We start from the raw sequence: 25,344 nt of genomic DNA on the forward strand, positions 1-25,344 counted from the left end.
CTGCATGTTTAAATTCATGCTTTAAAATGTGATTTTTGAGTTTCCCCCCTGAAATAAAAGTTAATATGTATTGTTTATTGCATGTACCTCTGTATACATGTCATTATTGTATGTGTGTGTGCGTGTAAATGACAATCTTAACATTTACATCACTTTTGCCACTCGTGTACAGGATTCTTTCATACAGATTTTCTATTTAAAAAAAGAAACAGTTTTGTTTATATATATATGTGAACCACATATATTAACAGGCAGAACAATCAAATGTTCTTCCACTATAAGACTAAAGCGGTACACAATCTGTATACCTACTTCTTTTTTCTAAATCGATTTGCTAAGTAGTGGCAGGTATGCCGTGATATATATATTTTTGTGTCTCCGATGTCTTATTTTTGCAGTCTTCAGGCGGAAGTACAATATTTTATTTAGAAACCGACACCGGAAAAGAGCTAGACCCTCTTGTCTTTTTTTGTCCACACCTCTCACTGACCAACCAAATTCAGATCAAACCAGTATTGGTAGACGGTGCCGCTGAGAGACCATTTGAGCTTTTAAGAAATACACAATCAGTCGTTAGAGCACATTTTGCTCGCTTTTTAAAAAGCGACTCGTAACGTGAACATGAGCGACACCGAGAAAGAGTTCAAGAAGGTGAGTTTCTTTTGACTCTTAACGAAAATACCGAGCGGGGAAAAAGACGTATATGCTAACGTTAGCGTGTTAGCTCCAGTGTTAGCTTTGTTTAGCCGTCGTGGTTAAGGCAACGCGTCATCTGAGCTGTGAACAAGAATGTCTCATTTTTGCATATTTTTGTTCTGGTGTAATTAATTACTTTTTTTCCTGAAGTATAACGTGTATTTTTTTCCAAAGCATGTGGCCTACAACGAGCCGTCGACCTAAGACTAGGCCGCGACGCCTTGATCCATGCTTTCATTCAACCGACATTAGCGTAACCTACATTGAAAGCTATGGTTAAAATTGTCGAATGTGTGCCTGTAAATGTTTTTCTTTTTTCAGCAATGCTCTATGTCATATAATGATCTTCTTGTGACAAAGGAGTAGTTGGAGCGACACTGAAAAGAAAAGAAAATAGAGTGAAGTATAACTACGAGAAAATGGCGGTCTTAGTGTTGCGTTCAGTTTCGTGTGGGAATTTTTAGATTTACGTGTTAAACGAAATACAGAGAGTCCGGAATGTCCCTCACAATTAAAACATATATTACGAGAACAAATGAAGATGTAGTTTACAACATTTATCTACTTTTATAAATAACATTGTATTTCAAACGTTGGCTCATAATCACGTTTGTGTGATCTAAATACAAATAATAAAATCACAACTCCTTATTTTGTATTATTTCCAGATATTTTGTATTAATTTTCTATAATTTTTTTGGGAAGAGACTGGACTCCCTGTATTGTTTCACCCTCCCCTCTGAATTGTACAATGGCCACGTCGTCTAGATTTATGTAAACATTAATTCTAATCTATCCTTTTAATTTCTAACATGCTCAAAGTCAGACAAAATAATACCTGCACATCCATGAACATCTGTGTCTTCATTCGATTGTCGCGGGGTTAAGAATTGCTTGTGGTAGGAAACGGTAACATGTAGGGGTGTGAATTGCCTAGTACCTGGTGATTCGATTCGTGTCACGATTCGATTCAATACCGATTAATCTCAATACGAATCTATAAATTGATTATTGCGTTGTTGTTTTTTACTCACATTTAGAAAATATTATATAATAAATATGCATTTAACAAACAGGTTGCAGTTTGTTTCATGTCTGAACAGCACTGAAATAAAAATATTAAGACTTAATGTTCCATTAATATAACATTCTTCCATGCTTAATGTGTGAATCCATACCCTAAGTAAGACGTTTTGTTGATTATTCCCATAAAAAATTGGTTTAAAAATCGATTCGGCTGCATATCGAATTGATTCGAGAATTGCACGCTGTAATATCGCGATATATTGCCGAATCGATTTTTTTCTAACACCCCTAGTAATGTAATTAACCAAAACTAAATTCTATAACAATTCAGCCTAATTCCCTTTACAGTGGCCAAATAATACGTAATCTAACTTTTATTTTATTGACGTTCCATCATATGGATTACTGTGGGGGGGAAATAAAAATGTTTTAATAATAGGTGAATTTATAGTCCACCACAAAACCAAAAAAAAATCCGAACATAGCCATACTTTATTTTTGTAGTGTTTGCTCCTTTCAGTGTGCCCTCTAATATACTCCTTTGTGCATTGTTGCTCTTATCTGGTAATGCTGTTGTTTTCTTTGTGACACTTGGTATTTAAATGCAAACAAACCAACCAACTTGCCTTATCACCCCCCTTGTTTGTTCTTTGTCAAGGTTGAGGTTGGAAGAAAGAAAAAAAGGTGGAAGACGTTTCAGATGCGAAGTTGTTAATGTTTGAAGCCAATGCCGTTGATGCATGCTAATGTATTGGGAGCAGGAAAAAAGAAGTGCTCAAGATCCTATCCCTCGACTAGTGTTGTAATGGCAGATGGTAAAATTGGGGAAGAGGAGCAAAAAAGACGTCGTAATGTCAAAGAGAAGAAAGAAGAAATGACGGGTTGTTTTGAAGTTATGAAGTAAAAGAAGTTATGAAGTTATGATCAGAAGTTTGGCCGGGTAGGAGTAATTTCTTAACAGCCTATTATATTGCTACTCTCTTTTCTTTCTCTAAATCATGCATGTTAAATGTTCCTCCTATGTAACTCACTCGCTAGCGCCCCCACACACTCATTTATCTCAATCTGCTTCTCAGCTAAATAAGTACATTGTCAATGTATTTGATATGTATTTCATCCACAAAAATATGCTAATAAAAAAAAAGTCCTTCTAAAAGGGTTTTATGGGCGAGTGGAGTCACATATTTTTGTATCATTCTTTCTTGACACCGTTGTGGCTTGTTTTGTTTTAACTCTGCTGTCCGGTTTGTGCAGGAGCCACAGTCTGGCTCGGGGAGTTCCTCCCCACAGCGATCGGCAAAATCTGCTAGCCGCTCGCCGGCACGCTCCAAGGAGGGTTCCCAGCATTCCAGGTCCAGGTCGCGCTCACGCTCCAGATCCAAATCCCGATCTCGGTAAGACCCCCGCAAGGCCAGATACATACATCGTCATGAAAAGCGATACCTATGTATTTTAACTCTTTCACTGCCACTGACGTTTAAAGACGTCAAGTAAAAACCTACGGAGCGCTGCCAATGACGTCAAAAGACGTCATCCATTTTTAAAAAAAAAAAAAATATATATATTTGAAACGGGTGGGGGGAAGCCTTCCGCATCTCTGGTGAAAGTTTCAATTAGGTCTGTTGTGCCTAAGGACTATTTTTGGCCCCTAGAGGGCAGCGATGACTGTCTTTTGACAAGATCGGGTGGGCGTCAGTAGAGGCGGAGCTAGAGCGTCGAGCAGGAGATGAGAATGTTAGACAAAGGAAAAATGGCGACCGGTTGCGGCAGCTCACGCCCGAGCCGTTTTGCCCCAAAATGGGGCAATGCTGGTATCATCCTGACTCTGTTTGGTGACCTATACCATTATCAGCCGCCCCCCTGCAGTGACTAGAAATGAGAAACTATCTGAATACAAATTTGCAATTTTTCAAAACTACAATCGTAAAAAAAAAATCATCCACTAGTACATATTTAAAAAAATAAATGATTTAAACGCTATTATGTTTATAAATAAATATTATTTATGTGTATATACTGAGTTTTTATGACTTTAGCGATGGCTGGAGCGCGCCACCTGTTTCACAACCAGGAAATGGGCGTGTGCAACGGTTGCTCCATGATCTGTTTCTCCTTGGGTGCATTAAAGTTTTTAAAAAGAAAACAAAGAAAGCCGTTTTCTTTTTCGGTTGTTGCTTCAGGTCTTTCTGATGCACTGCTGTTGATATAGCGCCTCCATAATGGCGCAACACTGCACCTGCAGTTAAAATGTGTTGCTGCCGAGCTCAATCAACACAGCTGGGGTGCGATATCAGTGGCTCAGGCTGGAGGGTGGTGAGCAATTTAGGTGGAGGTGGCCGCCTCTGAATTTCGGACACAGGAAAAACCCTAGTTACAATCTTGGTGCATTTCTGCATTTTACGAATTACGATGATCCCCTTTTAATCCGATCAAGCTGTCCGATGTCTAACAATGTAGGAGTTGTGCCGATTTGTGTAAAAATCAGGAATGACTTCTTCTTGACGTGAGCACGGCATCTTTTTCTTAGGTCCCGTTCCCACCGGAGCTCGCGCAGGAACTATTCCCGCTCTCGCTCCCGCTCCCGCCGTCGCCGTTCCCGAAGCCGCTCTGGCAGCCGGCGGAGGAGCCACAGCCGCTCGCCCATGTCCAACCGCCGCAGGCACATTGGCAACAGGGTAACTACACATTGTTTCTTGTTGAGTTTAGTAAATGGCTAAAATAATGGATTAATAAATTTATTTATTTAACGGTAAAAACTGCTTATTGCTGAACTTGCGTCCTGCCGCCAACAGGCCAACCCTGACCCAAACATCTGCCTGGGCGTGTTTGGCCTGAGCCTGTATACCACCGAGCGGGACCTGCGGGAAGTGTTCTCCAAGTACGGCCCCCTGGCGGACGTCAACATAGTGTACGACCAACAGTCCCGACGCTCCAGGGGCTTCGCCTTTGTCTACTTTGAGAACTACGAGGACTCCAAGGAGGCGAGTATTGGTCATTTGGAAATTTTTGACTTTGGAGTGTCTGCTGTTGATGAGGGTGACATGCTAACACCAGCGCGTGTGTTTAGGCCAAGGAGCACGCTAACGGAATGGAGCTGGACGGCCGGCGAATCCGCGTGGATTTCTCCATTACCAAACGAGCGCACACCCCCACTCCTGGCATCTACATGGGACGACCCACATAGTGAGTGTCAACATGACCCCACACTGTTGGTTGGAAAATCGTTTTTTTTTTTTTTCTTTCTATGATGTCACTAAGATTCTTTATTCCGTTTTCAGCGGAGGTGGCGGCGGCGGCGGCGGTGGTGGTGGTGGCGGCAGCGGCGGCAGCAGCGGAGGTGGTGGAGGCGGTTCATCAAGGCGCATGTCAAGGGACTACGACCGAGGCTACGACAGAGGTTACGATCGCGGTTACGATCGAGACTACTATCGCTATGAAGACCGGGAGTACCGATCATACAGGTAAGATGTTTTGCATCCAGTTATCTCATGCGATTGATGGTTGATATTAAATTGCTTTGATTTGTCCAACAGACGAAGATCTCCGTCGCCGTACTACAGCAGAGGCTACCGCTCTCGATCCAGATCACGATCCTACTCCCCACGTATGTTTGACTGATAATTGTTAATTGGCACACAGGATTACTATATTTCCTCAAATAGTAGGTGGCAGCTTGTGTTTTGTCTACGCGGCTGCGGAGAGCACCAAAACTCAAGTATAAGGAAAGCATTAATTTTATTTGTAAATATGTTTTATCTTGCACAGTGGTATCTCCAAATTCATACAATTTAGACTTCAATTTTGACAGATGCCAAAATGTACTACATAGAAATGGAGATTGATAAAACAAAAATTCAATATCTAAAGTATTATGAATATAAATATTCATGATGAATACAATTTTAACGGAAATAGGCAAATGTAGTACTGTACTGGAAGAGAACTTTTTTGGGGGGGTAACTGCACAAATGTTAGAAAGTAAATGTCACATCTGAGGCAAATTATTTGAGGAAAAGCGGTATAATGTATGGACTGAATCACCATTTTTAATTCTCCTCCTTCTTTCCCATAGGTCACTACTGAGCAGTGAGTCGTCCATGTTTTTTTTTTTTAGATGTTTTGACCAGAACACAGCATACAAAGACATACACACACTGAAATGCATGGGGGGAAGAAATGACCTCAGAAATTCCAAGGAAAACATACACAACGTTCCTGATTTTGAAAGTTTTGTTGCTGAAATCTGGACACTTGTTCTTTGGAGACGGAACCAAAAAAAGATGACATTTAAAAGAATGGATTTTTTTTTTATAGTGTAAAAGTGGCTTTGGTGTCTGGGTGTGTTTTTTGTTTTGTTTTTATAAATAAATTTTGTCCACTTCACGTGTGGTAGATTTGAATGTAGTTGCTTTACTTTTGTTTAAATCATTTTCCCTGCCATAATGTCTGTCCACATTACTCTTAGTAATACAGCTATCGTGATCTCTATTCATTATAAGGACACAATTCATAGAGCAAGTTCTGACGATGTTAAACATGGTGAGCTTCCATTAGGTTTTCTCAATGTTGTGGAATAGAAATTCCGGCCACACTAAAATGTGCATCATGGCTTGCGTCCCTTCTGCAGTTGTTCATATACAGTATTTTGGAGGTCTGATTTGTATGCGTCATAATTGGTCATGGATTTTCAAATAAAAGTTGAAAGCATTGCCATCAGTCTTGAGTATGTTTTTCATTTGCACGTTTCTCCCAAATTTAAGTCTAAAAAATTAAGATGTTTTTAATCACTGATTGGATTTGTGGAAATTGAATTTTGGAAAAATAATTATTATATAACTGTTGTTTTTGCTACTTTGAAGAAACCAAACCACGTTTTTCCAGTCACTAAGTCAGAGATATGTTCAATAATAAGACGGATACTGCACATCTTATCAAAGTTAAGTGAACCATTGTTTCAGTGGATATTCCAAGCCAAGAAAAAAATGTCTCTCCAACCAACCAATCAGAGCGCACTCATGTCAAACCCGTTTCTAATAATGATCTTTCAAGAGTGGATTTTGTTGGGTTAAATGCTCCTCAAGCGAAGAAAATTGTGAAAGTTCTTCTATGGTGTATTAAAATGCGACTATGCTTTGAAGTATGTTCTGGTGTGTGTGCTGTATTTAATTTATACATACTTCATTAATTCGGTGTTAGTAAATGTGTACTAAATGTACAGCACTTTGTATTATGCAGAAATGGTTGTTTTGCTAAAGTGCTTTATAAATAAAGTTAAGTTTAGTTGTGACGCAGCCACTCGCTCTCGCATACCTGCCAAACCACCGCCGGTAATTATCTTCCTAGAGTGAATTGTTTTGGGTAGATAAAATTTGAAGAGAAGAAATGGTGACAGCGCTTTTAGTGTTATTTTTCTCTACAAAAGCGACATTCGCGTCGCCTAATTGTGACGTAATTTTCGCTCTCGCACCAACCAATCGGAAACCTCGCTTCCCTAAACACTTCCGCTTAGCTTTCGCTGCAGCCTGTCTGGTCTTTCCCAGCCGTGTGGTCCGTGTGAGAGCGCCTATCGCTGACGTGTGCGGCACGTAGAAACAAAAATAAAGGTACACATGAGAATGGTTTATACACTAAAACGCAAAACCTGAAGTCTAAGCTTAGTGTCTGCGTGGAGAGTCGCTCAGCGACTCGTTCGGACATATTCCGGAGTGGCACCTTGTTAGCTGCCTGCTAACGATAGCATAAATCGTGTTCGAATGAGTGAGTGCAGCAGCTCCACGTTTTGACTACAGCTAGCGTAAAGCTACGTAGCAATAAAGTGTCTCTTAAAGCGATTAATAGTCGGGATATTGCTCATGGGAATGTGCCGTGGCTGAATCGTAACCTGACGCCACTCTTGCAGATGCCACCAAAGAAGGGAGACGCACCTAAGGCGCCCCAGTTGATTGGACGCTTTGGGACGTCGCTTAAAATCGGAATTGTGGGACTGCCAAATGTCGGGTAAGTGCAAATAGACGAACGGGAGGCGTATTTGTTGTTAATATATATTTTGTTTGCAGGAAATCCACTTTCTTCAACGTGTTGACCAAAAGCCAAGCAGCAGCCGAGAACTTCCCCTTCTGCACCATCGACCCCAATGAGAGCAGAGTGCCTGTCCCTGATGAACGCTTTGATTTCCTCTGCCAGTATCATAAACCAGTCAGGTGTGTCTGTGTGGGTTTTATACAGAATGTTATTTGCAGTGGATAGCAGCCGAGCTACCTCGGAGAGTAATCTTTGAATGTCTCACGATTCGATTCCAATTTTTGGGTCTGCGATTCGATTCAGAATCGATTTTCGATTGAGAACGATTTTCTATTCAAAATTATTTGATTGACAATTATTTTTGTTTCAATCTGTGGATGTGCAAGGAATTGTAATGATCTACTCCAGTCTGACTCGCTAATGCTAATTAGCGCGCTAGTCACGGCACTTTTATCACTCTAAAGAACGGCTCCACGCTGGAAAAAAAACAACTTTTATTGGAATAACTTGATTGTGACTTTTTTTCTTCTACTCTCTAATGTGGCTACAACTTAGCAGTGTATTAGACCGCGTGGAACCACACTGCCCCTCAGTGGCCAAACCGGGTACAACATGAACAGCACTCCAAAGACAGTATAAAATAATTTAAATAAAATTGATTTTGGGACATTTAAAGTTGATTCTGAATTGTACTAAATGAGAATCGAGAATCGATTTTTTTTTTTGGGGGGGCACACACCTACTGACTCCATCTCATGACATCACTCACTAGGCCACGCCCCATTCACTGTCATTAATGATTGAATATACTTGTCACACCAACAATTGAATCGTTTGAGAATTGTAGTTTGCCCAAAAGCGCTGCTGATTTAAAAAAAAAAAAAAAAAAGTAGTTTTAGTTCAGTTCTGGTGAGAGTAGCGGGGAAGGTTGACTGTACACCATCGATGACGCGCTACTGCCATCTCCTCCTCAGTAAGGTTCCCGCTTTCCTTAACGTGGTGGACATCGCCGGCCTTGTAAAGGGCGCTCACTCGGGACAAGGGCTGGGGAACGCCTTCCTCTCCCACATCAGCGCCTGTGACGGCATCTTCCACATGACACGTGAGTCCGTGTGTGTCTGCCCCCGCAGCTGCTGTGACCCAAGAACTTGAGTGAAACGCACAGGTGCAGCTCAGAGCGCTGAACCTTAACACTTTTTTGTGGCACTAACAAGAACCATAGCAATAGTGCTCCAAATACTACTACATATTAAATAGAAATATATTAGAAAGTGTTGGACGCAAATTTGAAAATGATGCACAAATGGTAGATGAAAATAAGAAAAAATGCACAAATAATAGGGAGGGACAATACACAAACGTTTCAAACTATGTTATGACAAAAGTGTTGGATAATAAACAAAAAAAAAAACACATACACAAGTTAAGGGAAATATATATAAACATTGATAAAATAAAAAAGTGTTAGATAAAAAATTCAAATGTAGTAAATGAAAAATGTACAAATATTAAAATGTAAACGGATTATGTTTGTTAGAATGTACACAAATGCTTTTCAAAATGCAAAACATTAGGCAAAACAAATCTTTAAATTAAAAAACAATGGGAAAATAGAAAAAGATAAAAAATATTTTATAACATGACACTGGAAAATAGTACAAATAAATATTAGACCAAATATGTACAAAAATATTTGGCGAATACTGAACAAAAACCTTTAAAAATGATACAAAGGTGTTTTGCAAAAAAATAAGATGAAAAACCCCACAAATGTGACCAAAAATGCAAAATATATTGTATGAAATATGTTGATGGAAATTGATGGAATATTCAAAAATATTTTTTGGGGGAAAAAATACAATAATAGTCAGTAAAAAATGGCAAATATGAGAAAAAATAAATAATAGATAAAAAATACACAAGCATCTAAAATGGAAATGTATCACAAAAATAAAGGATACAAAAAATTAGATCAAAAGATGTAAATTACATAAAGAAAATACAATAATAGTTGGTCGATGAGGGAAAATTAGGGGGGGATTGACAAAAGCAAGAATATGTATTGAAAAATACAAACATTTGAAAATAATACAAATGGTACATGGAAAAAAAATAGATGAGAAAAAAATTTTTTTTTTGAATGAGCTGCAGCTGTATGATGCTCTTTTGAAGACAAACAAAATGCAATAATCTGCCCCACCCTCTTCTGTGTGTGTGTGTGTGTTTTTTTTCCCCCCCTCCAGGTGCCTTTGATGACGAGGACATCATCCACGTGGAGGGCAACGTGGACCCGGTGCGGGACATGGAAATCATCCACGAGGAACTGCGGCTCAAGGACGAGGAAATGATCGCGCCCATCCTCGACAAGCTGGAGAAGACGGCGGTCCGAGGCAACGACAAGAAGCTCAAACCCGAATACGTACGACCGTCGCACCGTTGTCGTCCTTATGGACGGAAGTGAGGTGAAAAAAACGAGCGCCTTCTCTCTCCAGGACATCATGTTGAAGGTGAAGAACTGGGTGGTGGACGAGAAGAAACACGTGCGATTCTGCCGCGAATGGAACGACAAAGAGGTAGGCGGGCGGGCGGGCGGGCGGCCCGCTCGTTCTCGTGTGACGGTCGCACGCTGCTCACTTGAATTGTGGCTCTTTTCCAGATCGAGGTTCTGAACAAGTACCTGTTCCTCACATCCAAGCCTATGATCTACCTGGTCAACCTCTCCGAGAAGGATTACATCCGGAAAAAGAACAAGTGGTATGTATTTGTTCGAGTGAGATTGTGTGTTTTTATTTGTTTATTGGTAGGTTTTTGTAAATCCAGACTTACTCGCGGCTAAGCTAACAAGAGATTTTTTTTTTTTTTTTTTTTTGCGGAGACTGAGTAAAAATCCAACATGGCTACTAGCCAAAGAAAGACAGTAGTAAATGACGTATGTCGTTGTTGCGGGGAAAACTGCAGCTGTTGAAATGACGTCACGCAAATCGACGAATCTGATTGGTCGGCCTGTTTTCAGCTATGTTTTTGGACGGCCTGTGTTAGACCCGCTTTCTTTTTCGAGAAAGTGGGTGTGGCTTGCCAGGCTAAGGTTTTTGTTAGTCCCTTTTGTTTTGGTTGTATGGTTTTATTTTTTGTTTCTGTTGTCTTGTGAGTTTTTGTGTCTCTTTTGCTTGTTTTTATGTGGTTTTATTTTTTTACGACTTTTTGTTTATGTTTTGAGTGAGTTTGTATTATGTGTGTGTTTGTTTATTTTCAAGTGTGTTATTGTTTATGGGTAGGTTTTTGTTAGCCTTTTTTTGGATGTGTGATTTTATTGTTTGTGTTTTTGTGTGCTTTTTGTTAAAATGTTGTATGTAAGGTTGTTTTTTGTATTTGAGTATTTGTGTTTTATTTTGGGAGTGTGTTTTTTTTGTGTTGGTTTTTTAGTATGCTTTGTTTTTTGTTCATGTTTGTTTTGTGTATGAAGTTTTTTTTCTTTTGGTTTAATTTTTGTTAGTATTAATTGTTTTTTGTTTTGTTTTGTCTGTCTGTTTTGTGTTTTTTTGTTAGTGTATGTGTGTGTAGTTTTCTTATGTGTGGAATTCTTGTCTTTTCTTATCTTTATTGTATTTATTTATTTTACACAGTGGATATTCCCCTGGCCAGCCTGCGAATAGGAAAAATCCGTGTACAGTATAATTTATGCCCATTATAATTGCTCAAATTTATTTTATTTTTTTTTAACAACCCCAACATTCTTGAATAAGTGGTGCTTTACCGCCAAAAAGCGTTTTCCATGAAAAATGTGGGTTGCATCCCCCCCAAGGAAAAACATTTTAAAATGTGCTGCAAAGGTGTGAATCCGCGGATGCTGAACTGTGAGTTATACGAGCATCCACTAACTTTTCATTTTGCTTTGTGTGATTGTGTGTGGATTTTGTTCTACAGTGTTTTTGTATTTGTGTGCGCACAACGTGTATGGTTAGCTCGCCTGCCTCGGGGTCAGGAGATCCGGTTTCAAATCTCCATTGGAACATCGCATGCGTTGATTTCCCAAATTAGGTTCACTGAAGACTCTATATAGTCCGACCATTGTCTAAAATGTGCTTTGCGATTGGCTGGCGACTAGTCTCGGATGCACCTTACTTTTCATTCTCAAATTAGCTGGCTCATGACCCTTATGAAGACAAGCGCTCTAAAAAAAATGATGTCGAGGTGAGCGTTGTCTTGTTGTAAGTCACATCTCCTCTCTTCTCTGAGGTTGGCTAAAATCAAGGAGTGGGTGGACGCTCACGACCCGGGCTCCATGGTGATCCCCCTCAGCGGAGCCTTGGAGTCCAAACTCTTTGACATGGAGCCGGAGGAGCAGATAAAATACTGCGAGGAACACAAGACGCAGAGGTGACAGACTCTTCCCGTGATTGGACCATTTAGTCGTCCATCAATTCTGAGTGAAGGGTGATTGCGTAGAAATAATGATGGGAGTGACTTCCTGTAAGACATTGAGCAGTAAACATTTGTTTCCCGGAGTGGTTTATTTGAATGTCATTTTGCGTACAGCCATGTAGAAGTACGAAGGTCAAACAATCTTTTGGGAATTGTTTTTTACTTGATTATTAACAGGGATGTGATTTTTCCGCTAATTCGCGGAATTCCGCTTTTTTTATCTCCCCCCCCCCAAAAAAAAATTCCGATTTTTTTTTTTTTTTTTTTTTTTTTTTTTAGTAGTTCATTGTGTATGCACATGACTCCGACAGATAACATCTTCTGCTATAACAAAGACATTTGTGGTATGCTCTAATATGAGTTACTTTTCATTTGGTCATGATACAATTATTTGTTCATGAAATTTGAACTCTTCAACATTATTTATGTGTTAACTTAGTAATCACATTAGTTAGATATGATGATATTCTCAGTGATAGTTTTTAAAAGCAAAGGCAGTCCAATGTTTTTGAATGTGACTGATTTTGAGTTGACTAAAACTGCCATTTTATATGGGATAGTTCAATATACATTGAAAATTGATGCTGTTGTTTTGTCTATTTCTTTGTCATGTGAGTGCATTGAAAGTACTTAAAAACACGGAAAACCCCTTGCCCCCCCCCCTTGTCCCCCCACCAGGGCACTGCCCTGGACCTAGCTGGGTGCCAGCGGCCCCCAGACCCCCGGCAAAATTTTCAGATAATTTCACTTTGGTCAAATCACATCCCTGTATTAATACTTACTGACATTTTTTGTTTGCATCATTGACAAATACACACTCTTTCTAATATATGCATTACAAAAATAAATAAACCTAAGCTAAAATGAAGCATTTCATGAAAAACGTAATTTACTATTATAAACCTGGTCAAATTGGTTTCCTTCTAGTGTCCTGACCAAAATAATCAAGACGGGCTACGCGGCACTCCAGCTGGAGTACTTCTTCACCGCGGGACCGGACGAGGTGCGAGCGTGGACCGTCAGAGTAAGTGCATCAAACGGACTAACTGGTCCTGAGCTGAGTTTTTTTCTTGGTCTTTTTCTGACTTTCTGCAATGCCTGCATCAAAAAATGCACATAGACAAAAACACACCCATGGACACCCAAGCTCGCACAGAAACAAAAATGCACAAAATTACAGTTAACAAAAACAACAAAAAAAGATTTCCAAGGCTACAAATGGAAAACAAACAGTCTACCCTGAACATTAAGCTCAGAAGGGAGAAAGAGATAAATTTCCCGGGATTTTTTTTTTTTTTTATATTCTCAGTGTGTTGTGTCTGGTTATTATGCAACATTAATCGCAGTGTTTTTATCGTCGCAACCTAACAGAACGGCAGCAAAGCTCCACAGGCGGCCGGGAAGATCCACACCGACTTCGAGAAGGGTTTCATCATGGCCGAGGTGATGAAGTTTGTCGACTTCAAAGAGGAGGGCAGCGAAAATGCAGCCAAGGTACGGCGTGTCGGGAAGAACGACTCTTGAGGGTCAATAATCAAAGTTGAAATTTTTTTGTTTTATTTTCCACAACAAGGTAGAAGACAAAACAAGTCATTTTTGATCATGTACTGTATAATGTTTTCATTCCCTCAACCCTCTTCCATAGGCTGCGGGCAAATACAGACAACAGGGTCGCAACTATGTGGTGGAGGACGGTGACATCATCTTCTTTAAATTCAACACACCTAACGCACCCAAGAAGAAATAAGAATGTGAAGAATAATTTTTAAAGAAGAGAATGCCATCCACACTTTGCTTTTTATTGACCACACAAAGAAAGGCCTTCAATCCACTCCGGAAATCATGTGGACCGTCAACGCTGCCCTGAAAAAAAAGAAAAGAAAAAAAAAAAGTCAGCCTCATCATCAATACACACGCGTCAATAAAATGTGACAAAACCCACTCATGATTTCATAACTTTTTTTTTTTTACATAAATTTCTAATTTCAAGCTACAGCGTAAACTTTTGTTACCTTTGCCCCATTACAGAGTTCTTGTTGCTTATCATTAGCCAACCAGCATCATTGCACAAGTCAGAGGTTCTTAAATGTTTGACACACAAAAAATACTTTGCTGAGCTCTCCAACTACCACCATAAGGACCAACATTAAAATACTACTAGGTCTTCATGAAAATGTTTTAGCTTTTTGTGTCTGCGTAGCCTCAGTCATTCAGGTCATGATAATCCACAAAGGGTATATCGAGGCAACTGGACTTTTTTTTTTCTTATTTTCCAAAATCGTTCGAAAAGGACAGGCAATTGTGCTATTAGGCTAACAATGCATAGTTATCCGCTTGGATGTATGATTTCATTTTTGTCAAGCTTGACATCCCAGGCTCATATTTTTTTTAATGGAAAATAAAATGGTGTCAATGAAAAAAATATATGGATAAGTAAATACTGTTAACACCCCATGCAATAAATTAAACTATTATACAGGGTGTTTTCTAAGTATCTCACTTGATTACCTTGGTTACCTTGTATCTCAATGACTGTTGAAGATATGAAAACACAACTTCTATTTCCTGAATGGAATTGATCTTAAGTTTTTGTAGAAGAGTGAAATTCCGTTAGTGTACAATATATAATCAAATCACATTTTCGTTACCAATTGAACGTGGGTTTTTTTACATTTGAATCTAATTTCATAATTTGTTAAAAAAAATAAAAATCTAACCTATCAATCCTTATGTGAAAAGTATCTGTATTTAAAGTCAAATATCTGCAATATGTTCTAAGTGTACCTACTAGTTCTAAACACGGTATTTTGACAATCTGATTAATTAAATAGAATAATCCACCCGTTTTAAACCATGGAGGCTGACATTTTAATGCAGCACCGCCCCCTGCTGTCGACTCAAATTAACGTAAACTTGCCCATTGTGAACGGCCATACGATTACCCATATATATTTTTGAAAGTTGATAATTACACAATATATCCATATATACACATTATTTATTTGTTATGTTTAAAGACAAACAAACTAACAAAAAAGTTCCCTTCGTTCTTTTTCTAACTCCCCCAAACAGGAACCACACGTCCTTTAAAAGCGAATGACATCTGTGGCCAACCAATCACGCGTCGACCAACTGGCACCTTTAGCCAATCGCTGCAAAGAAGAAAGGTGGGACGTCCTGTAATGTGATGCAGATTACACGGTCGACCACGCTAAGTCCCTCCCCTTTGTGTTTCCCGCACCGTCAATCAAAATAGGAAAAAAAAATCGACCCGAATTCACCGATCAACACTACTAGCCCGTCCATGATAAAATGATCATGTTTGGAGTTTAACGGCTTTGAAAAACGTCCCAGTTCGGGATGTAAACTGTTGAAACAGTTAACGCATCGACGTAGGGCTCGGGCGGTGAGTTTTATTGACTGGAGGTGCGTCTTTTTTAAAGCTTTTTTCTTTTTTTTTGCTCGGCGGCTAACTAGCTCGGCTATGGTGAGCTAGCAGCCGAGCTAGCAGGCTAGCAACGGAGTTGTAAACAGCCGTTGTCCGTGTCTCAGTGGCCTGTCTCATCCCTGCAAAGTTGACCGGAGTTGCGGCTCGGTGGGGAGAGGAGAAAGGATTGTTTTTCCAGGGGGGACCGAGCAAGAGTCGCGAGGGGGGGAGGGATGCTTTGCGGGGCTTTCAAGGCCCGACGGGAGTTGAAGATTACCGAGTGAAACAAGGGAGAAATGGCGTCCGCGGACGTGGATAGCAGTCAAAGCGACTTTCTTCAGGAAACGCAGGTAAATTCTCCACATTTTGTCGCTCTCGTGTTCTTCCATCTTGGCTCGCGTTCGGCGTTGTGTTTGAGGAGCGTAGAAGTTCACACGTTTTGAAATTTTGATGCCATTGGGGGTGGGGATGGGTGGAGGAGGGTGAAACGCCGTAGTACACTTCCTGTGTTCCCCCCACTCTCCACAACGGCCACCCACTTCTTAGCACGCTAAAACCCGCCCATAGTGGGGAGGACGCTGTGAAGCAGTCTCTCGGTTCGGCGACAGTCGCTTGGCGCCCTCTCCGCGACGAAAAGATCGGCCGTAGGAACGGCACCGACGGGATAATGTCGCTCGGCTTCGGCGTCCATAATCAAAAACAGTAGCGTTCATTTCCCGCCCATCCCCCACTCGCCTGCTAGCCACCATTACGTGAGCTAGCGGAGCTTTCGCCAGCAATTTCGCGTAAAAAACAAACAAAACTCTTTTAGTGTAATTATTTACCTCTTGTTTTTTTTTGACCAATTTGATTTAAATATGGCAGCATAATGAGCTAGTGTTTGGCATGCGTGCCTCAGTTCAACGAGTTCGAATCTGCTCGCCAGCGAGCCACCAGTAGGCCAACGTAGGTATGTGTAAAATTTCAAAGATGGAGTGATAAACACGAGGCTAGCAGATCTTTTGAAAGACAATTCATTCCGAAATGTAAATAAAACGTAAGTAAACGTAAAGTAAAACATTAAGAAGGTTAACTTATTATGAGTCTTTAAAACTAGTGAAATGCATCAAATTCTAGATAACTCTGCTAAGAGAAAAGTGGGGCGAGGTTTGACCCTTTTTTTTTTTACCCCCAGGGCTTTTCTTACAAAACAATGAATTCATGAATCTAAAAACATTTCCTTAATGGGTGTTGAAATGTCTTGAACCAATCTTCAAGTCTTAGCACAGGTGTAGGCTTGTGTATTGTGTTTAAAAAAACGAATTTCTCGTGGCAACATTTAACAAAACTAATGTTTTGTTTTTCCCAGGACTCTTAAAAGCAGACACATCTCTTTTATGTACTGTAGTAGTAACATATTTACACATGACATGACAGTACAACATATAATGGTGGACTGGTGAACCTCAAATAATTCTAGATAGTCAAGGGTCCAAGTTTAAAAAATATTATTCAAGAGCCATACAGAGTTTGCAGATGGCGGACAGATTTGTGTGGTTTAATTTGCTAATTTGTAAAGCACGCACACACAAAAAATCAAGAATTGACAAACACTCCGTAAATGGTTAAAATACATACTAAGGAATAAATATAGCATAGTTAAAAGGCATTTTTGTATTTGACGAAGTTGATGAAATTAAAATGGGAAGCGACGGAAAATGAGCCATTTTGGCGGGTCATAGAAACATCAAGGGACCTCGAAACTGCAAGCAAAAAAAAAGTGTTGATCATTCAACAATTTCTTTAAATTTTAGCAGAAACGTCTAAAATTGCAACGGGTAAAACAGGTCAAATGTGCTTATGGATTTAAACAATGATCTTACTCAACTAGAAGTTTTTGTCAACCATAATTTCAGGAACTGTCCCAGTATAACGCATTTACTAGGGCTGAAACATTTTAGGATCAAATTGCAGGTTTTCTGACAGATTAAGATTTTTGATTAAATTCACGAGTCACGATTTTCTTCAAACCAAACCAGTGCAATATTAATCAAAAGTAGCATAAACAAAACATGACAGAAAATTACATCATACCATCAAAACCTTCAAAGCTATGACTCTAATCATGCATAGACACTAAAGATCCAGTATAGTCAGACCGGGGTTAGTCTTTTTTCAGGTTTTTATAAAATGTCCCTGTACGCAACACCTACTGCTTGCTGTCATACTTTTATAAATATCGCTGGCATCGGGAGGAATCCTCATGCGTCCAAAATCATCGCTTTTTAGACGACCTCAAAGCAGCATTATTGTTCAACTCAATATTGCATCATCAAAGAGGGCAGGTCAGACTTTTTAAAAGATCGGTGATCGGCCAGAAAAATTGTGATCGGTGCACCCCTACAAATAAACACCCACCCCCCCATTTTCCACCTCCATAGACCACAGACATGTCTGCCATTCAGCTGTCGGCATCAGACCGCTGGGAGGTGTTAACGCCCGTCTCGGCCGTCAAGGATGATCCCAACGGCGGGATCGTCACGTCCAACGGGCAGTACGTGCTTCCTCTCGGGGGTCTCCCCAGCCAGCCCATCTATGTCACCGCCCCTGGGGGCGAGGCGGCGGCCAATGGTGTGTCGGGCATCCAGTATCAGGTAGGATGAAGTTTTTAGCGATTTTCATGTTTTGGAATCGTAGTCTGTGATATGTTCAAACTGTTGTTGTTGGTCAGGGATTGTTCGTAACAATAAATCCATCACATCTCAAATGCCATCTTAGAACCAAAGCACATGGTACAGTTGATATTTAATGTGGAAATAATTTGGGGGGGGGGGGGGATATCAGTTATAATGAAAAAATGCTCGTTTCAGGTCATCCCTCAGATCCAAAACGCGGACGGAACGCTGACGAGCTTCCAGACGCAAGGCTTGGATGACGGCACGGGGCAGATCCAGCTCCTCCAGGACGGCGGCCACGGCGGCATCGGAATCAGCTGCTCGGCGGCGGCCACCACGGACCTCCTGACGCAGGCGGGGCAGGTGCAGCCAATCCAGGGTCTTCCGCTGGCCGGGGGCTCGGCGTACCCCGTGGGGCTGCCCGGCAACATCACCTTCGTGCCCATCAACAGCGTGGACCTGGAGTCGCTGGGCCTGACGGCGGCGCAGACGGTGCCCATCGCCACGGGCGTGACGGCGGAGGGCCAACTGATCATGAGCGGGCAGACCCTGGAGAGCGCCGGGCGGGACGGCAAACTGACGGTGGGGGGCAACGGCAGCCAGGAGCTCTACGTGCCCGCCTCGGACGCCCCCTCGCAGCTCCCCGCCACCATCGACGGGACGGGCGTGCTGACCCAAGCCACTGCCGTGTCCGCCGGTGTGTCGGACCCGTCTTCCTCTTCGGAGAACTTTAATTCCCACCTGCAGATCCAGGTAGGTCTGGCTGAGTTGTTGATTTTAGTGGTTAATCTGACCGTATTTGTCTGAATGTTTTTTATAAATATATATATAGAATTTTTTTTTTTAATTGATGAAACGTACAGCCACATTTTTCCTCTCAATATTTGAATGCTTTACAACAGGAATGGAAATAATGGCATTTCCGTTCATTTCAGTGGGAAGGATGATTTGAGTTACGAGCATGGTCATGGAATGAATTACGCTTACATCTCAAAAAGTGGAAAATGTCCCAAATTTACCACAAATTTTCCCCTTTTTGGAAACAAGTTGGAAACTTTCTATGGGAATTTCTGGAAGTTGGGGGTAATTTAAACTAACTATCATCTACAAACATAAATGTGAATATACAAATATGACATTTCAACAGATTTGAGTAAAACTTTAGTTTTAATTCTTGAACAATTGATCAATTATTTTAATGAGCAACTAAAACATGAACATGAATTTCCCCACCCAATCAAAAAAGAGAATGCCCCCCCCCAAAAAAAATCACATTTTAAATGAAAGGAGTCCTTCAGTAAAGCTCATATCCCACTCAAGTGGCAAACATTGATTTCTCATCAGGGTTCGTTCAAGGTTCGCTAGACGTTCACCATGTTTTTTCTTGTCGCAAGGAAAATTCGAATGTTCAACATTTCCTTATGACAAAAGGAGAAAAAAAAACATTCAAACTGTTGGCAAACGAACCCGGATGGGCTTTTAGCCCGTATCCCACTGAGTGTTAAAGGTTTGCGAGTGTGCACATACCTAATGATTTTCCCCCCTCAGGCTTCGTTCATTAAAGGTTGCAAAATGTTGCAAAGATGTTCCCAAGTAATTTTTTTTGTGTGTTGAACATGCTCAAAAATTCTTTGCCACAAGAAAAACAGTTTGCAACGTTTAAGGACCCGTGATGAAAAAAAATCTTTTAATGTCATTTATCTTTGTCATAAATAGAAAAACAGCACACCATTGTCAAATTGAGTTTTGCCGATTTTTAAGAGAGCTAATATCGTCCGATGAATCGATACACGCATCTCCTGAGCGCAGCATGAGCTCCATATTCCTCCCTCTCACTCACGTTGCGCAGGTGCCCTCCTCCGTCGCCGGCGCCACCGCCACCCTCTCGCAACCCATCCTGCAGCTGTCGGGCGACTGCCAGACCCAGGTGGTAGCGGCGGGCCAGGACATGAACGCGGCCACGGGTCAGACCCTTCAGAGCGTCCAGCTGGTCAACCCGGGCACCTTCCTCATCCAGGCCCAGACGGTCAGCCCCACCGGGCAGATCCAGTGGCAGACGTTCCAGGTGGGCAAACGTGACGGCGGGCGCGGCGAGAAAGTTCTCCGACGAGGATATTTAGGCGCGTCCCGTGTTTGCAGGTTCAGGGTGTTCAGTCGCTTCAGGGACTCCAGCTGCCTCAGGGGCAGGGCCAGGCCCAGCAGCTGACCTTGGCACCCGTGCAGACCCTCCCGCTGGGCCAGGCGGGCCAGGTCAGCCTACCCAACCTCCAGACTGTCACCGTCAACTCGCTGACGCAAAGCGGGGTGCAGTTCACGCAGCAGGGTGACAACAACAGTCCGGCTGGTACGGCAGGCGCCGCATTCGTTTGGATTTTGTGAAAATGTTCATTTGAAAAATTAAAAAAACGAGCAAAGCGTGTTTGGTATCAGAAACATTTGCCATTTTCTTCCTGAGCGTGCGTCTCCTCCTCCTCCTCCGTCAACGCAGGCATCCAAATCAAGGAGGAGCCCGACTCGGACGATTGGCGCCTGGCCGGCGACTCCACGCTCAATCCCAGCGACCTGAACAACCTGCGCGTGCAGATGTCGGTCGACGACGACATGGACAACGCCAGCGGTGAGGGCAAGCGGCTGCGGCGGGTGGCCTGCACCTGCCCCAACTGTAAAGAGTCTGGAGGAAGGTGAGCAGCAGCAGCACGCTCATCTGGGGAAGTCGTTGAATGCGTCGTTTCCAGAAAGCAGAAATTCAAGTTTTGGATGCAGTGAGGATTTGTAATTGTAGCTAAGCATGTCATGAAATGAGCGTTTACATACGAAACATATTATGCCTATAATGTAAAATGATTCATGTTATTAAGTAAGTACAGTACTAGTGATAGACTGATATGTCTTTTTCAGGGGCCGATATTGATTATTAGTAGTCAAGGACGCAGATGACCGATATTTGGAGCTGATGTTCATTTTCACTAAAAGGGAAAATATTGGCATCAAAATGTGAAAAAATACAAACTCCAACTCTTTTAAAAAAAAAAAAAAATTAAGCATAGGTTTATTGTAGGGTTCGTAAACTATGGGACTTAAAAAATATCTTAGCCAATAGACATCTTTTCTTTTAGTTTTCAAACTAACAAAAAGTTCAGGAATCTTCCAAGGGGCAGTAAGTAGCATGTCTTCAAAAGTGTTAAATAAAAACTTCAACAAATAAACAGCTTCCTATTGTTTTCCAAAAGTTCAAAATATCTGACCTAGTTTCTTACTTATCTTAGTTTTAATTTCAAACAAAAACGGAAGGTGCCAAGAGTTCCCAAGGTCAGCAGCATCTCTGAAAATTTTAATAATTACTTCACTGAAGTTAACACTTTTCTAAATGGATCTATTATCGGCCATAGGGTTCTTCAAAATGGCCGATATTCGTCACAATTCTAAATATGGGCGTCGATAATCGGCCTGGCCGAGAATTGGTTTCATCCCTTTTAGGTGCAGTTGTTTTATATTATTAGAAAAAGTTTTAAGAAACAATATAACTGTTAGTTATTCTCGCATTCCTTGCAATATAAATAATTAAAGCAGAAAATGTGTTGTTTTGAAGCTGCTAGCAAGGTTTCAATGCTGCTTCACTTGCCTCCTCCCACTTCTGCTTCCACTTGCTTCTCTGCCCGCCAGCTCACTAACGTGCACAAATTTTGCTAAAAAAAAACCAAATGTTATCGGTTTAAGGTCGTCTTTGTTGACATCCAACATGAGCGAGGCGATCACCTTGCCTGATGACCCCGTTGGTGTGGCCAGAGAGGGATGATTTGACAAAGAATTTTTTATTTATTTTCCCCGATCGGTACCTGGTGTAAAAAAATGTGAGGAACCACCGATCAAGGCAGAACGCAACATGAAAACGTGTCTCCCGCACACGCAGAGGTTCCGGGCTGGGCAAGAAGAAGCTCCACATCTGCCACATCGTGGGCTGCGGCAAAGTGTACGGCAAGACGTCGCACCTGCGCGCCCACCTGCGCTGGCACAGCGGCGAGCGGCCCTTCGTGTGCAACTGGATGTACTGCGGCAAGAGGTTCACCAGGAGCGACGAGCTGCAGAGACACCGGAGGACGCACACAGGTGACACGGGCGGGCGCCGCAGTCCCATTCGAACCCTCCCCCAAAAAAAGACTCATTAATCAACTCTTTCCCGCTCATTTTCTTGGGCTTGGGTTCGAAAATTATTTATTATTCTGAAGTCGGTGCACTCGCTAGTCATTGTACCGCTGTACATTTTTGGGGGGTTTATTTGCGGCTAAGCTAACATTGCTAACTGTGTCCCCGTGCCAGGCGAGAAGAAGTTCGTGTGCGGCGAGTGCTCCAAGCGCTTCATGCGCAGCGACCACCTGGCCAAGCACATAAAGACTCACCAGAACAAAAAGGGCGGCGCGCCCGCCTCCTCCTCGTCGCCCTTGCCCGCCGACACCCTCATCACGGCCGACGGCACCACGCTCATCCTGCAGTCGGCCGCCGCCCACAACCTGGTGGCCAATCAGGAGATCCCGCTGCAGCTGGTCACCGTGGCGCCCGGCGAGGTGTTGGAATGAGGGCGGGATGGCGGACGGGTGAGAGAACTGGCCTATCACAAGGACCGCCTCTCATCTCTTTTCTGATTTTTTTTTTTTTTTTTTTTACATATGAATATAAATATATATGACAAATATATATATTTTAAGTAAGAGTTATCCAGACTTTGTTTTTGCAGTCTTTTTATAGGCCGGCGGAAGCATTCAAAATGGTTGCTATGTACACACACACACACACACACACACACACACACACACACACACACACACACACACGTTATACACAATGAAATGCCTTATTTTGTATCATAGTCGTGTATAAAATGCTGGAGGTGCATGTGTTTGTTTTTTTAATACAAAGGTCCGTCACGGAAAGATTCCCCGACATGTTTGGGAAGTGCGCTTATAGTACAATTGTTAATGTCTTTCCCAACAAAACGCCGATGCAAAAGCTCACTCGTTTTTCCTCACCATTTTAATTGTGCGCTCAAATAAAAGGTTTAAGTATAGTAGCAATGTCGCAAGACTTGCAAACATCGCTCCCCGAACGAGGCCCAGGTTGCCACGGAAATGGTTTTGCTAATGCTAGGCTAATGCCAAGTGCACATCCCCAAGTGTGTTGGGAAAGTGAATGTGACGAGTTTGACACATTTGGGAAGTGCGCTTATGTCGTTCTTGAGGTCGCCGCAGATATTCTCTGTAAAAACACCTAATGCAACACTTCACTCGTTTTTCCACATGTTTTAGTTATGCACCAAAATAAAAAGTTTTTCAACGATGGTAATGTCATGAGAACACATGCCACACCGTTTCCCGGATGAGATCAGCACTTCTGGATGCCTCAGACATGGTTTTGCGTATGCTACGCTAACGGGCTAATGCTAAGAGGATTTCACGAAATGTGTTGGAAAAAGTACAAATGTGAAAAGTTGGGTCAACACATTTGGGGAATTGCGCTTAAGGTCGCCTTCAAAACACGTAATGCAAAAGCTCACTCGTTTTTCCCACCGTTTAATTGTGCACTACATTAAAAAGGTTTCCAATTATGGTAATGTCACAAGACTTCATGTCACGCTCTTTCCCGGATGAGATCATGAATTCTGGTTGCCTCAGACATGGTTTTGCGTATGCTAGGCTAACGTGCTAATGCTAAGTAGACTTGGTCAAAATGTGACAAATGGGTCAACGCATTCAGGAAGCACACTTATGATGTCAAATCACCTAAAAAAAAAAAAGAGCAAAAAGCTCACTTGTTTTTCTCACTGTTGTGCACTAAAAATAAAACGTTTTCCGATCATGTTTAATGACCATCACTTGTGGTCGGTCGCCTTTGAGAGATTTTTTGCACATGCTAAGCTAACACTCATCCTAAGTGAGCTTCCTAAAATGTATTGTAAAAAGTTGAAATGGGGGGTGGGGGGGTGTGAACTTCTTTGCGCGTCCAGGACAGAATGTTCCCTACAATGTTTTTTTTTGTTTCTCTGAAAATTTGTGCTTTTTCCACTGCTTTTCTTTTTCTTTTTCTTTTTGCATCAGTCCAACGAAAAACATGCATCTCCTAATTGTTTTGATTTTTAATACGAAAAACAGCCAAACTTTTTTTTTTTTTTTTGGGGATGAAAGGATAAAACATACATAATGTGGAGTTGCATGTTTTTTTGTTGTACAGAATTTTAATTTTATTTTATTGGTGTATGTGGTAAATTTGCCGTTTGTGTGCTGAAAATTGGGTCAAACGGATGCAACAAATCGTAGCGGCAAACATTCCAGTCCAAATATGAGGCGGAATTCCGTTTTTGCAATAAATCGTTTGGCCATTTGTGCTTGAAAGTTAAACAAAAAACAATCATGCTATTTTTGTTGTTTTTGTTTCCTCCATGTATACTCCTCATGTTTGTCCTCAAGTTTGTAGCATTCATTTACATATGTATTATCTTATTGTTTATAGAAAGCCATCACTTAGTCAACGCAATTTATTTCAATGTATCAAAACCTTATTTTAAAATGATTTTTTTTTAAAGAATTGGTGTAAAAATTGAATGTTACCCTTTTTTTGTAAAACCTTTTTTCAAATGGATCACAATAAAGTCTGAAACATTCAGTTACAAGCGTTTGTGTGAATGTCATCGATGCTAACATTGTTTTATACATGACAAATTTGTTTTTGCGAGTTAAACTTTTTTTTTAACACACCTGAAAAATTTTTCCTTTGGATTTTATTTTTATTTTTTTAAAGTTTTTATTTTATTTATTTTTTTATGAAAAAAATTGTCATGGATTTGTCAATAATTACTTGGGGGTCATTCATTTTCTAGCACAGTGATAATAATACATTTTAAAAAAGCACTTCCATTTAATTATTTTTTAACAAAATGTGGATAGTATTTATTTTTTGCTGCACAGCTGTAACGTGTATGAAGAAAAATATTAGTTTAAAAAAATTGTCTCATTTTGTTAGGCGTCATGGAAAAAAGTATTAAATATTGTAGTTTGTAAAAAATAAACCTGCAGTGTATATTTTGACCACTTGGAGGCAGTACAATAC

At 41.2% G+C, this 25,344-nt stretch overlaps 4 protein-coding genes and 1 long non-coding RNA gene across 9 annotated transcripts in view; 4 read left to right on the top strand and 1 right to left on the bottom strand.

The window, feature by feature from the left end:
• senp2 (SUMO specific peptidase 2) overlaps positions 1 to 86 on the top strand; it is a 6,855-nt gene extending 6,769 nt beyond the window's left edge. The window contains exon 17 of the mRNA XM_077559986.1: positions 1 to 86. This exon is cut by the window's left edge and continues 570 nt beyond it. The gene's annotated coding sequence lies outside the window, so the exon portion shown is untranslated.
• A 375-nt stretch (positions 87 to 461) lies between these two features.
• Positions 462 to 6,438, top strand: tra2b (transformer 2 beta homolog). 3 transcript variants are annotated; one of them, XM_077559987.1, is made up of 8 exons: positions 462 to 651; positions 2,977 to 3,116; positions 4,250 to 4,397; positions 4,515 to 4,703; positions 4,790 to 4,905; positions 5,001 to 5,183; positions 5,256 to 5,326; positions 5,795 to 6,438. In XM_077559987.1, exons 1-8 carry the CDS (start codon positions 622 to 624, stop codon positions 5,803 to 5,805), a joined length of 888 nt encoding a protein of 295 aa, XP_077416113.1. In that variant the 5' UTR covers positions 462 to 621; the 3' UTR covers positions 5,806 to 6,438. The 3 variants fall into 3 exon arrangements, with proteins under 3 accessions (XP_077416113.1, XP_077416114.1, XP_077416115.1); XM_077559988.1 differs by having other exon boundaries at positions 484 to 651; positions 2,381 to 3,116; XM_077559989.1 differs by lacking the exon at positions 462 to 651 and adding an exon at positions 669 to 2,662.
• A 744-nt stretch (positions 6,439 to 7,182) lies between these two features.
• On the top strand, positions 7,183 to 14,106 carry ola1 (Obg-like ATPase 1). Its single transcript, XM_077559993.1, has 11 exons — positions 7,183 to 7,325; positions 7,622 to 7,719; positions 7,779 to 7,922; positions 8,718 to 8,845; positions 9,987 to 10,162; positions 10,236 to 10,316; positions 10,400 to 10,497; positions 11,980 to 12,120; positions 13,093 to 13,189; positions 13,537 to 13,659; positions 13,811 to 14,106. Exons 2-11 carry the CDS (start codon positions 7,622 to 7,624, stop codon positions 13,910 to 13,912), a joined length of 1,188 nt encoding a protein of 395 aa, XP_077416119.1. The 5' UTR covers positions 7,183 to 7,325; the 3' UTR covers positions 13,913 to 14,106.
• On the bottom strand, positions 13,949 to 16,303 carry LOC144046110 (uncharacterized). Its single transcript, XR_013292424.1, has 2 exons — positions 15,870 to 16,303; positions 13,949 to 14,028 (listed from the first exon to the last, which is right to left on the bottom strand). It is a non-coding gene; the product is annotated as an uncharacterized LOC144046110 (long non-coding RNA).
• Positions 15,408 to 24,900, top strand: LOC144046058 (transcription factor Sp3-like). Of its 3 annotated transcripts, none has more exons than XM_077559990.1 (8): positions 15,408 to 15,942; positions 18,013 to 18,225; positions 18,442 to 18,999; positions 20,096 to 20,311; positions 20,386 to 20,590; positions 20,735 to 20,927; positions 22,157 to 22,353; positions 22,564 to 24,900. In XM_077559990.1, the coding sequence occupies exons 1-8, from the start codon at positions 15,889 to 15,891 to the stop codon at positions 22,818 to 22,820; spliced, it is 1,893 nt and encodes a 630-aa protein (XP_077416116.1). In that variant the 5' UTR covers positions 15,408 to 15,888; the 3' UTR covers positions 22,821 to 24,900. The 3 variants fall into 3 exon arrangements, with proteins under 3 accessions (XP_077416116.1, XP_077416118.1, XP_077416117.1); XM_077559992.1 differs by lacking the exon at positions 15,408 to 15,942 and adding an exon at positions 16,249 to 16,541; XM_077559991.1 differs by lacking the exon at positions 15,408 to 15,942 and adding an exon at positions 16,566 to 17,916.
• Positions 24,901 to 25,344: the final 444 nt, after the last annotated feature.

The sequence above is a fragment of the Vanacampus margaritifer genome, chromosome 1, assembly GCF_051991255.1.
Source record: "Vanacampus margaritifer isolate UIUO_Vmar chromosome 1, RoL_Vmar_1.0, whole genome shotgun sequence".
Lineage (NCBI taxonomy): Eukaryota > Metazoa > Chordata > Actinopteri > Syngnathiformes > Syngnathidae > Vanacampus > Vanacampus margaritifer.